This window comes from Zalophus californianus, chromosome 3 (assembly GCF_009762305.2).
Source record: "Zalophus californianus isolate mZalCal1 chromosome 3, mZalCal1.pri.v2, whole genome shotgun sequence".
NCBI classification, from domain to species: domain Eukaryota; kingdom Metazoa; phylum Chordata; class Mammalia; order Carnivora; family Otariidae; genus Zalophus; species Zalophus californianus.
Genome location: NC_045597.1, coordinates 75,251,023 through 75,268,540, shown reverse-complemented (window position 1 = coordinate 75,268,540; position 17,518 = coordinate 75,251,023). Strand labels below are relative to the sequence as shown.

General features: G+C 47.6%; 1 protein-coding gene across 6 annotated transcripts in view; it reads left to right on the top strand.

Moving 5' to 3' along the window:
• The window catches only part of ATP8A2 (ATPase phospholipid transporting 8A2), a 581,949-nt gene extending 565,250 nt beyond the window's left edge, over positions 1–16,699 (top strand). For all 6 annotated transcript variants that reach the window (XM_027591115.2, XM_027591114.2, XM_027591112.2 and 3 more), the window contains 2 exons: positions 4,672–4,763; positions 10,833–16,699. In XM_027591115.2, the coding sequence (XP_027446916.1) occupies positions 4,672–4,763; positions 10,833–10,930 (190 nt within the window). In that variant the 3' untranslated portion in view covers positions 10,931–16,699. The remainder of the gene's footprint in view (positions 1–4,671; positions 4,764–10,832) is intronic.
• Positions 16,700–17,518: the final 819 nt, after the last annotated feature.

Genomic DNA, 17,518 nt, shown 5'->3' with positions numbered 1-17,518 from the left:
TCAATATTATCGTTCATGAAAAATTTTAATAATATTCATTCATAACACTTTTTTTCTTCCACAGAGAAGAAAAAGGGAAATTGGGAATATAATATTCCTTTGCATTTTCGACATTGGAGCACATAGAGAAGTCAGTGGCTCAAACATCTCCACTAGAGTGTTTTATAAGCTCTAGGACCCTTTTCATTACCCAAAGCTTTGTCAAACATGTTGCTATTTTAAGGGTCTCCAGAAAAGGTTGTTTCTGAGGATGGCAGGACTTGAGAAAGAACAGTTCTATGACTTTGTTTTGTAGCCATAATGTTTTCCAGTAATTGGGTCAAGGGAACATAAATTATTCACAGAAACCAGATAAAGTCAATATGGTAGACTGAGCTGACTCAGAACTTTTCCAGATGCATAGATATGCTCAGTGAAATATGAACAAAGAAAGGCTTTTAATACGTAATTGAGTTCAAAAGAAGCACACAGAAACCTAGGTGCCAAAAATGGAGAGACACAAAAGCCAGTAGGCTAAGAAGGAGATGAAGCTGAAGAAGGGACATCAGACCGCATAAGAGGCTCAGAGACTGACGGTTCAGAGATTAATGTAGGGAGAGAAGATAAAACCTCAGTCCCATGTGAGATAGAAGAGAACCCTATGCATAAAGCTGCAAATTTGGTAGGGCTGCTATTTTAATGAAACAGAAACTAGAAACATTTTACTCACTAGATTGACAAAGCAGCAATGCGGAGGAAAGAATTACCCACTAGAAACTGGAAGCCCATGCTTATGTATGAGGTCCAATTTTAGACTATTCCCAATGCTATAGGAACTAAGCTAAGATAATATAAAAATTGATGTAAACCATAGGATCCTGGCAGAGGCAAAAGAAAATCATTCTGAAGAATGATTGCATAACTAGAGCACACACAGTAAATGAACCACAGTGAAGGCGAGTTGTGGAATACTGCAGACATTTATTAGTCCACCTCCCATCCCCCCAAGAATGGGAGATGCAAGGACTATCTGAAAGGATCTATAAAGTACTGAAGAAAGAAGATACAGAAATCAAAAACCAAGAGTAAGACAGTATGCAAAAATGTAAAACCAGGTGGGTCTGGAAGATAAACATGAAAAGGGTCCTAATTGAAATTAAAGCATGCCAGTCAGCTGAATCATAGTTTAGATAAAGCCAAAGAAAGAAAGGAAATGGAAAATGTAGAGGAGATGTAGAGATGTGGAAGATAGAATTATATATGTAAGAAGCCCCTGAATAAGAAAAAACAGAGAATTGGGGACAGGCAGTATTCAAAGTGTTTTCCATACACGAAGGTAAACTTTCGAGTTATAGTGGCATTCCAGGCCTGAGTAACCGAGCGGGATATACAACCAAATCTACACCTAGTCATACTAAGTGTTGTAACAAAACTGCAGCACCAAAGACAGAGTAATTATAAAAGTATCTAGAAGGAAAAAGATTACCTGCAAAGAATTAGTTCCTCTAAATGAGTAGATAATTAAAAAGAATATAAGAAGAAAAGGAGCAAAGAAAAATGTGATACAAGAGAAGGATAAAATAAATGACACTATTTAGACGTATTTTAGAACATGATTAAGTATTAGTTGTGTTGCATATATGTGTAAAACAAAAGTATGACATATAGATGGAAGATTATTTCTAACCTTATTATACTAGAAGGAAAAAGAATGGGATCTGGGAGGAATATAAGGGACTTTATATTTGAGATTTTATCATTTTGTTAAAATTGAAGTCGGTGGGGCTGGTTGGTTCAGTCGGAGGAGCATGTGACACTTGATCTCAAGGTTGTGAGTTCAAGCCACACATTGGGTGTAGAGATTATAATAATAATAATAATAATAATAAATCCACTTAAAAATTTTTTTTGAAGTAGTTCTCACAAGCAGGACAGGACTTGGTGTGAGAGTGCAAATGGAGACCAAGTACCATGTCTGGGTATGTGAAAGTTATAAGTCAAGCTAACAAATAGCCATATACCTTGATTAATATACCTTCCAAAAGACTGTGGTGCTTTGTGATTCCCAGATTCTTTGGGGGTTGGAGCCAGAAAGTGGTGGCATGGAGAAGAGTTAGCAGACCCCAGCTCTGTCCTAAACTGTGAAGGAGTTTGCACACATGTGTTTGGACATCCCCATCCATACATATCCCTTGCAAAAAACCACTCCTTGGCCACCCACAGGCCTAGGAGAGTGCACACTGGCTATAGGGTCTTGCTCTTAGGAAGATAGTGAGGAGGTCAAGTTGGCTTTGGATGCCAGCTTGGAGAGGTGTCACTCAACAGGGACTTCTGGTGTCCCAAATACCTGGGCTGGGGGACAGGCATGGGCTCTGGGTGGACATGTCTCCTTGGCCCTATGGAGCCTTTGCCACCTGGAAGGAAGGGCTGCAGGACAGAGTGGGTCCCTCTGAAACAAGGGGTCAAGCGGCGGAGCTACCATTTGCTAAAGCTGAGCAGGTTGGTGGACATTCGCCGTATTAGTTTCTATGCGTTTGGAGTGTTTCGTTATAAAAAAGAGAAGCATACACCATTTCACGAGGGAATTAGGGATGCCTGCACGGCGCAAAGGCAGGGGCAGGAACAGTGCCAGTAATGCATCCTGTGACCTTTGTGTTTGGTACAGCCGAGTCTCCTCACCTGCCCTGTGAGAGACCAAGATGTGGGATTTCCCACTTGTGTGGTCCTGTGAAGTTCTCATTCGCCCCACCGCTGGCAGAGCTTCTGGACCTGAGTGTGGAGGCACAGGGATGGCCAGGGCAGAGGTCGGGTGTGCTGGCGGAGCGTAGGCTGAGTCTGTCCACTAGGTTCCTGGGGAGGGAGTGCCTTTTCCTTGCCACAACCTGGCTGGAGAGCCTGCCCTAGGGAGCTGCAGCCCAGCCCTCAGGTGCCCCATCTTCACACATGCCCTGGGCAGAGCCTGGCAGTGCCTTCCATGGAGGCATCCTGGCCAGTGCTGGCTCACACAGGGAGGACAGCCCTTCATTACCCTCCGTCTGTCCTGAAAGCAGCCAGCACAGGGAACCGCAGACTGTCAGCAGGGAGCGAGCTACCAGCCAGACGGCACCCGGCACACTCACAGGCTCCTCCTCGGTCGTCTGCTCCTGTCGGCTGCTGGCCGGGGCAGTCACTCAGCAGGGCCCAGTGAGATTAATTTGGCCCAGGGAAGAAAAAGACATGAGAGAGAAGGGAAAGCCTGTGAAGGGATAGAAAAAGTGTTTTTCCTCATCAGCCATCAGACATTTTGCCAAGCTTAGCTAGCTGAGGCTCACCTTTAATTGGTGATGAATTAAACATTGTCCTTTCAACTGACATAATCAGAAAATATTCTCTTCTGGAAACTCAAGGGCAAAATGAACTTCAGCTCAGAGAACTATTGAGAATACCTTGGGCCCCGTTCTTTTGAGGCCCTTGAGGTCGCTGTGAAGTGGACTGTGATCAGGAGATCACCCTCCTCAGGCTCAAGGCCCACAGACATGGTGGGGGATGTGCTCGGGACGGCAGGCAGCTGCAGCTTCTGTGCCTCACGTTCCCACAAACAGCAGATCTGCGGGGGATTTGTCTGCTACGCTGCCATCGCAAAGTACCGCAGACTGAGTGACTTAGCAGGGTTTATTTTCTCACACTTCTGGAGGCTGGCAGTCCAAGATCAAGGTGCTGGCAGTGTTGGTTCCTTCTGAGCCTGGTAGATGGCTGTCTTCTTTGTCTTCATATGGACTTCCTTCTGTGGGTGTCTGTGTCCTAATCTCCTCTCCTCAAGAAGACACCAGTCATCTTGGATTAAGAGCCACCCTAATGACCTCTTTAAAGATCCCGTCTCCAAATACAGTCCCATTTAGAGGTAACTGGGGAGTTAGGACTTCACCATATGCATCTGTGGGGAACACAGTTCAGCCCATATCAGAGGGCATTGGCAAACTCCCACACACCAGGAATCTCCTGGGGCAAGCAAAGTGACATTGTAATGATAAGAAATCAAAGCCCTCTTGCCTACCTGGGCAATTTTAAAGCATCCCCCTTTTGCTTTATAGGAATGAACATCAGCTGTGCTCCATATTTCCTTACAGAGGTGCCAGACTTGGAGGCAATCATTTCAGGGAAGGCAAGAAGAGCTCCTAATCCTTGTGTTTTCCAAGAAAACTCACCTTGGTTTTCACTGTTTCAAAATAACAATCAGGTTGTGCAAAAAGAAATCAGTCTCTTGCTGGGGACCCAAGGCCCCTGGGGAGGCTCTCGCCCTTGGTAGAGTTTATTGGCTCGGGGAGAGGCGGCTGCAGGTGGAACGGAGGCTTTAAGACATTTCCCTAGAAACAAATCACTGCTTGCATAAGCAATCTGGAAAGCCAAGGGTGAGCCTGGTATGAAAGGGCACTTGTAGTGTGCTTCAGTTAAGAGGAAGGCCGCATTGAGAGGCGTTACGGACAGGACAGACTGGAAACAGAGCACCTTTTAGAAGAGGGAGCAGTGCACTCAAGGTGTCGAGATAGCATCTACTGTAAATAATAGAGCTGCTTGCCAACCTGGACGTTTTTCCTGACATGAGGAAGCCTTTTTCCCCTGTCCGTTTTATTTTTGCAACCTCAAGTCACTGGGTGAGGCCCTTTGAGAGGTGTTTCTATGAACCAGGACTGACTGCATTTGATCTACCTGCAGGATGAATGAACGTGACCGCCTACTGAAGAGGCTCAGCAGGAAGACACCCCCCACTCTCTTCCGGGGAGGCTCCATCCAGCAGTGTGTCCCCCGTAAGTAGCCCCGGCCACGCAGGGAAGGCAGTGGCTTCGTTAAAGCATGCTGGTGCTGATATGTCTGGAGACCACTGCCAAGCCGGAGCCCCACATTTGGAAGTGGAATTTGTGTATTTGGCCCTAGGCAAGCGTAGCTTGAGTGCAGGTAATTCCCTGGGACCCAATCAAATGCCTGAATGACAAAATCCTAAAACTTAAAATCCTGATGTGGTCGAGATCCTTCTGTCAGCCTCCCAGTAGGATTTTGTTCTAAGGCTGAAATGATCTTACTTTTGGATTATTGCCCACAAAGATAGTTCATTAATATTAGCTTATTAATTAAAACAATGACAATCACTGGGGAAAAAGTCTCTGTACTTTTCCCAGGAAGGCTGCCCCGCATCTAGCATTGGTGCCCCACTCAACACCAGAGGCCAGGCCTGGTTTCTGTTGAAAGGACCAAACCTAAGCCGGGGTCAGTGGGGATGTGCCAGACCCCAGGGGAGGGGGCAGGAGGCCATGAAAGAAAGATGGGTAGCAGAGCTAACGGGGGTTGTGGGGCTATTTCAGCAATTAAGCCACTTGACTCCCCGCTGAGGGGCGCTGTTAGCACTGGTTTCCTTCGGGAGGGGGTTATCTCTGCCTTCCCCAAGGTGAGGCCTGTTGGCATGTCGTGGCCTGTCACCTGCTTCTGCCCCTCCAAATCCCACCTCTTTTTCCAGAACTCCCTCTCTTGCACGTGCACTTCGCATCTCTTCAACAACACTGCTTCCTGCTTCCCTTTCTCTCCCTGACGTGTTCAGAAGGAAACAAGAGTGGTTTAGAAGTGAAGAATCCTTGTATCCATAATACAGGTATTGAGGGGTCTGTGTCAGGCTCGGTTGAGCTCCACCCATCAACAGATCGTCACAGATCTTCTAACAGAAGGAAAGGAAGGACTCCCTCCCCTCACTTTCCCACGTGGGATACCAACATGGCAGAGACCAAGCCCATGTGGCACCTCACCTGCTTCGCGTCCTGTCCCAGGGAGTAGGTGCTGTCAGCCCCAAGAGCACGTGGCAGAGGCTCAGGCCAGTGTAGTATAGTAACTGGCCCAGCAAGGCCCCAACGATCTGGGTCAGCCGTGGTCTCTCTGAGCCAGGAGAGAGGTCCGGTCAGGAGGCTTGATGGTACAGTCCAGGGAATGAGGTCTGTGGGGCCCCGCTTCTGGAGCTGGGCTGCCTGAGGGTCCTGTTCCAGCTCTGTCACTTTTTTGTGCACTTAGGTAAGTTAACCTCTCCATTTCTATATCTGTAAAATGGAGATGATGTAAGAACTGGGTTTGGGGGGAGAATTAAATTTGATCATTTATACGAAGAGCCTGGAATAGCACCTGACGATATGGAGTCCAAAAAATGTGAGGTATTACCAGGTTTTTTCTGCCACTAGTTGAGTAACTTTGGGCGATGTACATATTTCTCTAAACTTCTGTTTCCTCCACTGAGGGGAAAAAAGAAATCTAATAATATACATCTAAAAGGGAAAAAAAATAATACACATCTTACACAGTCTTTGTGAGGCTTTAGGACGATGTATATAAAGCACCTTCTTTCTAGCAGACACAGAGAAAATGAGTACTGATTCTGTAAACAGTGGGGTTCATGCCATGGAGCCCTGCTGCTTCTCTAATAAATATTTCACAATAACCCTAGGAAGAATATATAGGATACATATATTGAGATCAAAGACCGAGTAAAAACTTTTACAGGAGAGTCATAAAATGTCTCAAAACTACTAAAAAAATTTTCTTAACTTGGGATTTTGAAGGACAAAAGAAAATTAGAATGAGCAAGTACAAGAGATAAAAAAGCCTCTAAAATCACACCACATTTTAAAAACACCCAGCAACTAATAGTGAGAAACCGATCGATAACCAAACGTTCTGTCAGTAACTAGAGAAGGCCATGGGGAGACCGGAAGTGGTCGTGGCCTGTGAGAAGTTCTGCATTCTTCTGTCAGCCTCCAGCATAGCTCTCCCTCCTGGATCTGTCCTTCCACTGTTCTGGGCCTGTCTTCCCAGAAAACCGGAAGGACAACTCTCACCTTGGCCGCATTTTTAGTCCCTTGCAGGACACCAGGACACCAACACACAGTATGTATAACTGAGATCAGCATTTCCTACAGTCTTAATTCCTTGTTGTCCTCATGGTTGTCCCCACTTCTGTTGCTTTTAGGAATCTTTTTCCAGACAGGAAACTTCTACTCTCATGAAGATGTTATCAGAGCTATTTAAGGGGAGTTTTATTCCAAAATAATGAAAAAAAATGACATGATTTTATGGACTTCACCAAATGTTCTATCAGGAGAATACAAAACAACTTAGACACTCCCCTCCCCTTCCATCCCTTTTCACCTACCCTATTCTGCCCCCAGATTCTGGCTGCAGCTGAGCATTTAGGAAGCAGATGCTTCCCTGGAAGCCAGCCCGGGGAAGTGCAGGAGTTGGGTCCATGGACGGCTTTCCCCAAGCCCCCATCATTACTTTGTGGCTGTCAGGACTTCCTGAAAGATGAATGAAAGTGGGAAAGGCTAAGAGCTGGAGGCTTCCTCTGAGCTCCCCATTTGGATGCAAATGGCGGCTAAATGTTCATCAGGCAGAAGCTGGTGCCCTGATGGTGCATCTTTGTCAGGCTGAGGGATGTAGGCTGGACAGGCAAAGGCTAGTTGGGTGGTCATAGCCTCTTTTGCCCCACTAAAACTTTTCCCATTACAGCCGTATCTCCCACCAGGCCTGGTTTCTGAGAGGAAACTATTATATCTGAACCAGGGAGACACCCCTGCCCCAGGATAACCCTACCAAGCCATCCTCCTTTCCCTTCTTGAGTTGCAGAGTTCAAGTCTCTGCGGAGGCTAAGAAAGTCTAGTGAGGGAAATCTTAGTGTGTAACATTCTGCAAACATGGGAACTGCTGGACAAGCCCTTTGGTCATGACCTCTGGGTCTCAACTTACCCTGAGACGAGATTTGCTTGGGAAGGTCCTCTCAAGTGGACACCTGGAAGCCCTTCGCAGTCTGGAGTGGCTGAGTAATCCCAGTGGAAGGCCCTCGTGCCAGTGAGTCAAATACAAGCCACGGATGCCTCACAGCTCTCAGCTATGGTTCTGTCCCAGTAGGCATAGGCAGGGTGTGCATGAAAAACAGAAAAAGGAAGACAAGGCTTTTGTTCCTTCCACTTGACCAAGGAGTAGACAATTCCAGATGCTAAGCTACCTTTCCCAAGGACACTCCCAAACAATGTTTGCTTTTTTTGTCTCAACGAGTCCCCTTCATTTCTTCCTCTCCCCCGGGAGCCCCCTCCAAAAAGCTCACCAAAAAAGACAAGTTGCAGCTGTTCTTTTTGGATGGGTTGTTGCGACAGGTTCCTTTCTTCTCTGGTATGGAGGTAGAGGCTTCCTCCGTTGGTGCTGAGTGTGAATTGGCCCTGAATGAAGGAGAGGATTCTGTGGCCTGGGTATAGTTGGCCATGGAAAAGCCTGGAGCCCATTGGGAGGGTGGGAGCTCTGCTGGAACTTGGACCCCACCTGGTCCAGGCCCTTTATTTCACAGAACAGTAAATGAAGAAGACCCAGAGAACTTAAAGAAACCATGGTCCTGTGGCCAAGTTACTGCCAGGCAAGGATTAGAAGCATCCTTCTTGCCTCAGGCCCTGGGCCCCGGATCCAAGATGAAAGCAGAGCAGGCAAAGAAAGCCGCCTTCAGGGTGGAAAGCTCCCTAGTCATCAGCCTGCCGCCAGAACGGCTCATGGAGAGCACTTAGAAGGGCCCCCCACTGCTTGGGATCAGAGTCACACTCTGCCAGGTTGAGAAGCGTCCACCTGGGGTGGCACGGCAGGCCACAGACGACCACTGTGTGGCTCCCACAGGAAAACATCAGTTGTTTACTAGAAATGTTACCTTTAAAGACCGGAGAATAGAGATTATCCACATCGACCACAGAACACAGCCTTGTGACTGGAGGAGACAGTGTCGTTTGCTAGATTCTGCTTTGAACCATCCCAGGGAAAGGCATCTGGTCTCGGATGGCATTCAGAAAGCTGCACAAAGGGCACCTTGTCCTAGAGGGGCCACCACAGCACAGGCGAGGGAGGGAGCCGCCCCTCCGAAGCTGGACAGAGGACGGCTCCTCGTCCCTGGGGCCTCACTGATCAAGCAGCTCATGCGGGGAAAGTCTAAAAGCTCTCAGAGGAATGGAGGAGAGGCATTTCCTCCTCAGATCCTGTGAGGCCTCTGAAGGCTCCTTGTGTGGAAAGCCATGACGAGGACGTTCAAGTGCCCTGCACCCAGCACCCCCAGGGCCTCCCTCCCTGGGCCTATTCCCGCAGGGCAGCCCAGGGACACTGCCCGCTCCCGGACGCGGCCAGGTGGGGCCCGCGCCGGCCTGGGGGCTGCTGTGCCCCGGCTGCTTTTTGGTCACTGGATTTGGTTTTGTTAGAGACGGAGGTGAGCCAGTGGATGGACATCTCCCTGGGGAAGACTCCTTTCTGTCCTATCCTTCACTAGTCCTTCCTTAGCTCCCACCCGCCCCGCTACCTAGCCTGGGGCCGTCACTGCCTCCCAGGCCACCCGTGCAGACAAGGCCTCACCTCCCAGGTTGGCTCTCCTGAGCCCTGGAGTTTCCTCAGGCGGGGGCCAGGGGAGCTGGGGCGCCAGCCCAGGGGCAGAGACTCTGGCTTATGAGCACAGGCAGAGTACGAAGTCACCCTGAGCATCCTCTAGCGGAGCGCCTTCCTCACCATCCCCACCAGATACGTTGCTGTTCTATGTCTTTATAGTTCAAAAACTTTCCTTTGTAAGCCAGGGGTCTGAGTAAAATAATTAGCAATCCAGGAGGTGGTACATGGGCACAATTTCTGATTTCATTTTCCCCTTTAAAGAACGTGACAGTGAACAAACATGTCTGTTGACAAGTCATATATACACATGGATGGGAGTCACCCTTGTCAGACATTTTACTGTTGTTGTCTTTGGGCCAGAATGTCTAATCCAGCTGTGAGACTTTTCCGTACCCCTGACCCAGAAAGGTAAGCCAACAGAGAGAGAGAGAGTCTTATAAATGCTCCTTCAGCGGGGAGGACCAGTTAGGAAGGAGGGCCCTACTGTGGGCTTTTAAATGCTGAATCTCTCTCTAGAACTGGAGATGCAGGGAGAGTGTGGGTCCTGCAGAACCACTGCCTGGGTTGGGCTCCCAGCTATACTACTCACTAGGTCTGTGACCTTGGGCAAGTCATGGGGGGAAAAAAAAAAAAATCACCCTGTGCCTCAGTTTCCCCATCTGAGAAATGGGGAGAATACTATCACCTGCCTCATGGGGCTGCTGGGGTAATGAATGAGCTGTTTGTGTGTAGTACATAGAACAGGCCCCATACACACAGCATCTGATTTTGTTGCGCCTGCTGCTAGCATTACTCTTGTTGGAACTGTTGATAAGACCCGGTCTTCCTGTGGCCTCTTGACTTTATCTTGTGATCTTTTCCTTTATTTCCACAAAAATGAACCCACTGTAATTTCTGATTACCAGTCCATATCAGTCCCATATAAGCGCAGGAATGCCACAAGCATCCATGCGCACATGGCCAGTTTTGCCTACTAGCATTGTGTGTGTGTTCCCCGGCCTGTTTACAGCTATAAATTACCCAGCCAGCCTGCTGTGTTGGGCAGCCTGGGACACTTCTGGAGCTGAGCAAGTTGCCTTTCCTCTTGATTGGCGCTGGGAAAGTGCAGACATGGACCAGTGACCCACTGTTTATGCTTCCCAGGCTGAGCTCAGCTGCAGGGAGGCCACCCTCCCCCGCCTCCCCAGCCCCTCACATCCCAGCCTCGGCATCAGCAGCCAGGACTGGTCAGGCCCTGTCCCACCCCACCCCACACTCTGCCCACGTTTCCCTTCCAAGCCACAGGTCTGTCCATCCGGGTGCCCCACCTGCCTGAGGCTGGCGAGACCAGTGTGGCAAAGGTCAGCTGCTGTCTCCCACGAAGGCCTTTTCTTCTAAATCCAGCATGCTACCCTGATTCTCCTCCTCACCGATCCCTGTGTGTGCTCCTCTTGCAGATGGGTATGCCTTCTCTCAAGAAGAGCATGGAGCTGTTACTCAGGAAGAAATTGTCCGTGCTTATGACACCACCAAAAAGAAATCGAGGAAGAAATAAGACGTGAGTCGTCTTGATTGGTCCCAGGAAAGAGATGCAGTTTGTTGCACCCAGTGTTAACACATCTCTGTCAGAAGAGACTGGTGTCAGCAGCCAAAACACCATAAAACCCATTTCTGTGGCCTTAGCCAACCAGTTTGTTAGTTCCACATTCCCTCGCAAACCTGGAGTAGATACCGCAGGGGAAGCCATTTTGTTCCCTTTCAGTTCATTCGCAGTGCTTGGCCTAACTTCTGTTTACCTTGTTCTGAAGCATTCAACTGTGCTCTGTGAGGTGTGAAATTAAAAACGTTATGTTTCACCAATATTTAAACATCAGGACTAGTTCTGGGAGAAAGCTAAGAGAGTTTTATGTTGCGTGAGAAACCCATCTTGTGGAATTGGAGCGGGGGCACGCTTCCTTCTTCTTTTGTTCACTCACAGATGAAGTCCACCAGGCAGCATGTAAACTTCATTGTAGGTAGGTTGATGTCTTGTTTTGATTCCTATCTTGTTTGTATGAAGTGGGCATAAGCTTCTTGATTGCAGTGAAATCACAAAAATGTCTATCATCAGGGTGGTGACCCTGAGAACGCTTCTCTGAACCTCTTAGCCACACTCCCAGCAAGGCAGGCAGGTCGGTCTTCTAGCATTCTCCTGCACTCTTCCCAGGTGCCTTCTGGGCTGTCCGGGCTTCTCTCATCTCAGACCTTCTGCATGGCTGACCGCTGTGCTCAGCGCATGGCAGCTGGTGGGCAACCAACCCAAATGTGCACTATTTCTTGTCCTGGCACACATTCAGATATGGATTCAAGAAATCCCCTCTGCCACCACCCTTCACCTCCTAGAACTAAAAAAAAGAAGCATAGCTATTTTCTAAATGTTTCTCTGCCGCATTCCAATGACAGGGAAGCCTGCAGGTCTGTGTGTGGTAGAATGCTTTGGCACTCCTGCTCTGGTCAGGTTCTCAATACTCATTCCCCAATGAGTATTGGACCTTGGGCATTCACTTCAGTGAGACCCTCATGTATTTTCTCGGGAGTTCGGAGCCCATTTTGGACTTTCACTGCTGGGAAACAAGTGAATGTATAGCATGTCGCCCCACGGAGGGACACGCCTGTCACTTTGTAACTCTAAAATCAGGCAGGATGAGTGAACCCGGTGGGAGAGTAGGGAGCCCCTGAGGCTAGTGGAGGAAGATCACCATCAAAGGGGACAGCAAGAGGCAAGGAGCACAGAGCCCCGGGGAGGAGGCCAGAGAGGACGGGTTAGCCAAATCTGCTCAGTAGACACCGAAATCAAGCCTGGAAGCCCAGACAGTTGTGGTAATGCATGCAGGAGGCTAAACAAGATATTGACATGCAGTTTTTATCAGCAAGAATTCCAAACATTTACGGAAATGCCCTTTTCTATATGGGTGAGGTTTCCGTCCTAATCCAGTCGGTGGTAGACACAGGCACCTCTGAAAAGAAAGTGTCCTGACTCTAAGGAGAAGTGCTTCGTCACTGACTTTCCAAACTGTGGAGTCCCACCTTCTAAATTTGGACGGAACTTGCGTGCCCTCGGGCATGAATATGAGCACCTGGAGCCCTTAATAAATGGCCAGCCTGGAGGCACGTTCTCTCCTCTTGACTTTTGTTGCCAAACCAGATTTTTGGATGGCTTAACATAAATACTTCTGGGCAGCTGTTACTGCTTAAAATGGCACCGTTCTTCTGAGGGTTGGCTGCGCTAAATTGGGAACTAAAACAATAGTGCACTTTGCTTCCTTATCCTTTATTTTTGGAGCATCCACATTTAATTGGGCATTGTAATAACTTAAAGTATAATTTGCATTGACAAAACTAATCCTTTGCTTATGACGTGACCAGGATCCAGGGAGGACTTAAGGGGAAGCAGAACAATGCAGTGAACAGGTGAGGCTTAGAAAATTGCCATTCCTTCCTCCCCGAGGTGGAAAACCATTGTTAAATATTAGAGCGCCCAGTGAGATGAATCCCTAAAGGACTGTCTGAATGCAGGAATTACAACACCCCTCCCCCCTACAAATGTGCCTGGAATTAACATAACAGACTGAGGTATAGGTCTTTATTGGACACCCAGAGAGATGATGTCCTAAGTATAGAGGAGAAATGAAAATTTGAATCGAATGTGCGTTTGGCATCCTGACTCCTTGGTTCCATTTGGAACTAAGCCTCTGGAAAGGGGAACTCAGGCTTATTCTTTGTCAGACACTTAGCTCTTTCTTAAACTTGAAGTCTTCTGAATTAGATTTGTGAATTACAGTGTGTGTATGTTTTGTTTTGGGCTTTTCATTTTTTATTTTATGTTTTAGGTTAAAGTGCAGTTCACATTTTCTGAGATTTAAGTATATTTTCTGATTCTTTTGACAACTGAACAGTGTTTGCAATAATGAAATGTGCACTCAGAAGAAACATTAGATGGGAAACGTTTCTAGTCTATTAATTGTCGTATGCGATCAAGCTATCTGGTGGCCAAATGACTAAATTGGGCTTCGAGGAGGAGAAGCTGTCACCATGAGTGATGTATGATATTTAGCCATGGCCAGCTCAGGGGCTGTGTCATTTGTCCTATCTTCAAATTGAGGTCAGAGTGTCACACAGGCCCCTCCCCAGGGAGCAGGGTGGGCTGGAGTAAGTTGTGTACTCTGGCTGTCAGCTCAGTGGAAATGCCACATTGGACTTGTCACTCGGCCACATGGTAAGTGACATACAGTCTGACAGGTCATACTTGGTCAGCGCTATAGGGCCGGACTCTGGATTGGGCTAAAGTAGCAGAATCCACTGAGGGCCAGCCTTGGTCTGCTGTCGTACACAGACTGCCGACTCTTACTTACGAGTGTGTGTTCTGTTCTGGCTGAGTCTGCAGAAGGCAAAGAGCAGCCCTTCCATGCATTAGCTCTGAGTTCCACTACACACCAGCACGGACCAGCAAGGGGGGCTGGGGAAAGTGCCCATTGAAAAGGCGGGATAGGAGAACAGAATAAACCAACCATTTCTGCCTGGTTGTCCAGATTAGCACTTCATTGCTGATCAGAATGGGCTTGGTAATAATTTTGGGGTGTGGCTGATGTGTCCATCCTGCCTCTCTGTGGAATATTCAGGACTTCTTGACCAGTGTTATGTTCTCCCATCTCCCAGCACACATGTGATCATTTGGGGGGGGAGGATCAGTAGAGCATACAAAACCTTCCTTTGGAGAAAGGAGATGCTGTTGCTTTAACATCCATGGAGTAATACCCTAAAACGTGAACCTGAGTTTTAGCAAAGCATGGCTGGGAACTCTGTTGACATTTTCTTTTCCTTGACAAGGCTTCAGGTCTTGCTGTAGGGAGCTGGCAGTGAAAATCAGTGATAACTTGTCAAGAAGCAGTGAATAATGAAAAAAAGAAGTGAATATGAGTAACTAATGTCTGAAAATGCATATAGATGTATATATTACAGGCTTTACGACTGAATTTTTTTAAAGAAAGCTAGAGTCTGTAATCTGTTTGCTATAACAATGACCCTTTATCTCATTTTTTGAAGAGAATTTTTAATCCTATTTCTGTTCCTAGGGGTTTATGTCTTAGACCGTAAGTTGAATAGAATGTTTGCAAAACTCTGCAAGAGGACAAGGTGGTCTTTCGTCTTGAACATGGGAAGGAAGTGCACACATTTCAGCTGGCATTTGGTTTATTACCAAGGGTCATTGTCCCAAGGTAATTCAAGGAGCAATTCAGTCTCAGCATTTGAAATGTAGACTTCATCTCCAGGGATCCATAAAAAAATGGAAACAGGGAAACTGTGGTTAAGCAGAGCCCGAAATAATAACCTGGCAAAGAAATGAGTTTATCAGGTCAAGGTAAAAGATGGCATCCCCCATCATATTCGTTAAATACTTTCATCATGCCAATGCTTGTATTAGCAAATTTAGTAATGATGGAGATAGTGAAAAGACAGCCATCCCCCTTCAAAGGGAAAGCATACATCAGCTGGCTTTGTTGCTGGTTCTCCACTGGCTCAAGACAGTTGTTGGTCTCAGTATAGCCTCGGGCGAGATTGTTTAGCCTCATCCTGGACACTTTCCCATCCTCAGAGGCGAAGAGGTTGGTGAGAAGGGTTTCCAGTGGGTCGTAGAGGTGAGAGTCCAAGGTCCCCCAGAATATATTAATAAGTATCCCTGAAAGGAATAGACCTGAAATACTCTACTTTGATGTGTTGTACTCCTCATTTATTTTTTTTCTCAGCATCCCATATTGTCCCACAGTACACATTTCCTTTGACATTACAAGAGCTTCATTGAATGCCAAGGTTCCACTGGCACTGTGTGGAAAGTTCTCTCTTAGCTTGTGGGGTCTGAGTGTGACCAACCAGCATGCAGTCTTTAACGGGAAGAAAAGGCTACTGAGCCAACATAGTGTTCAGAAGCTGTGAAGCAAAAGGGGGCAGAAAAGAGGGGCGAGCTCACCCTGTTACCCCACCCCAAGCATAATCCATAGCTGTTAACTCTGACCAACACCTCTGCTCCCCTCACTGAGGGGAGACAAAAGAGTGATTCTTTTACACTGGGCTGGCTCATTGTCAATGACAATCTCTTGCCCTGGTTGCCTTAGAGACATCCACTCTGCTCTTTCTCTCAGGCTCCAGACCAAGAAAAATATGCTCCCAAGATTAGCCCATCGGCATTTCTTCTGACCTGGCTAACGAAAGAAAGGAGACCTGTTCCTTTTAAAAGTCAGGAACAAAGTGTCAGGTGGCTTTGATTTATGACAGAAATAGGAAGAAGAAAGTTGAGGTAATAGCGCTATCCAAATAACCTTGCCCAGGAAACTGAGGGGTCAAGAGAGCTTATCAAGAGCCTTTTATAGGCAAGCTCTTCTGTGCCGCAGAGAAGGGGCCAGAAGGAGGGGGGACAGCCTGAAGGTGGGAATGTGAACCCACTTCCGACGGCGTTGGATTCAGTCACCCCCGAAGACCGCCACACAACTACAGGTCGATCAGTAAACACCAATTAAAAAGTGGAAAAAGAAAATCCGCCCTGTTCTAGGACTTCTGTCCTTCCCACAGGATCCCTGCACAAGTGGATACTTGGCGGGCTTTTCATTAATAAAGTCAGTGTGTGTGCTGACATGTGCATTCCTCCGCCTTCCTTCTCCCACGTTGCCGGTGATTGCTGAGTTCAGAAGTGTGCCCACTGCTTCCCTAGGAAGCCTCCCTCTGAAGGGCCCTGCTACCAGCTGCAGCCCTGCCACTGCAGGGGTGGGGCCCCGGGGGCTCCGCCAGGAGCAGCTAGGTCTGCAGCCTGCATGTGTCCTCTTTCCTGCAGGTCACTGAATTGCTGTTTGAATGCACCATCTTTGCGGTGTCTTTCTCATGCCAGCAAAGCCATGTGCCCTCCTGTCTGCTGTCACATCTGTGCTCCGATTGCTTAAATATTGTTTGCGACAGGGAGGTTTTAATCTGGTTATGCAGAGGGAAGCGGGGCTGTGGGGGCACGTTTAATTGGCTCCCAGCAGAGTAGTGAGCATGTCTATGGAGTGTGGGGTTTTTGTTCCCTCCCTCTAGAAGTGTTACCATTTTCATGTCCTATTAATGTCCTCTGGTTGTTAAATTACAGCCGCACATTATAGCAGAGCTGGGTTCCCTCCTGGAGTGAATACAAATGAAGGGCATTTACTTGTATTTTTAGAGGTTTTGGAAAATGTAGTGATTTGTGGCTTTGATCAATCCTGTTGACTGGTATATGTCTACACAAACCTGTTTCAAATAAATCTTTTGTTAAAGTAAATGATTGGACCGTGTTTTATTTTGGAATTTTCTCTTGCACTAATAGGCAGTTGCTGCCATAGGGACTTGGGACAATAATACAGAGGTTGTGTCAGCAGGTACAGGCTACGTATACGCTCTGCCCCAAGAGCTGATGGCCAAGGAAACGCTGCTCAGTGGCAGGAGCTCAGGAGAATCTGAATTGTAGATTAACATGAGCTCCGCCAGTCCAGGGCCCCTTCATGAGAGCAGAGTCCAGGAGGCCACACTGAGTTTGGATGGATCACACAATGGAAAGAACTGTGCATCGAAGGGCTTCCCCCATTGATTACTGTATTCCCCTTGGTTTATCTCAGTTTCCCTGCAAACTGAGATGTGAAAAGTTCAAATTCTATTGTCACGCATGAGATGACAGGACCGTCATTGAAGGGGTGCCAAACACTCCACCCCAAAGGATGCCACTCTGACATACTGATTGTTGTGAACTGAAGGCCATTGAGAAACAGCAGATGCAGGGAAGGCTCTCTGACCTCCCCCTTCTACCTAAAAGCAGGTCATAACATTGCCACTGAGAAAAGTACCTTCCCCGTACTGGGAAGAGAATGTTCTTATCATTGGAGACTGGGGGTGGGTGCTGGAATGGACCGGTACAAACAAACCTACTGAAATAACCCTGACCTTCCATTCGTTTCCCCTGTATCTTTCCCGAGGACTGCCCCACAGTTTACTGCCCCAGCCCAATCGCCTTTGTCCGGTCCCATTCCCAATTTATCTCTCTTTGTGTAAAAAGGCCTATAAGCTTCTGGATCTAATGGCTTCTTGGGGTCTTCATCTTCCTTCT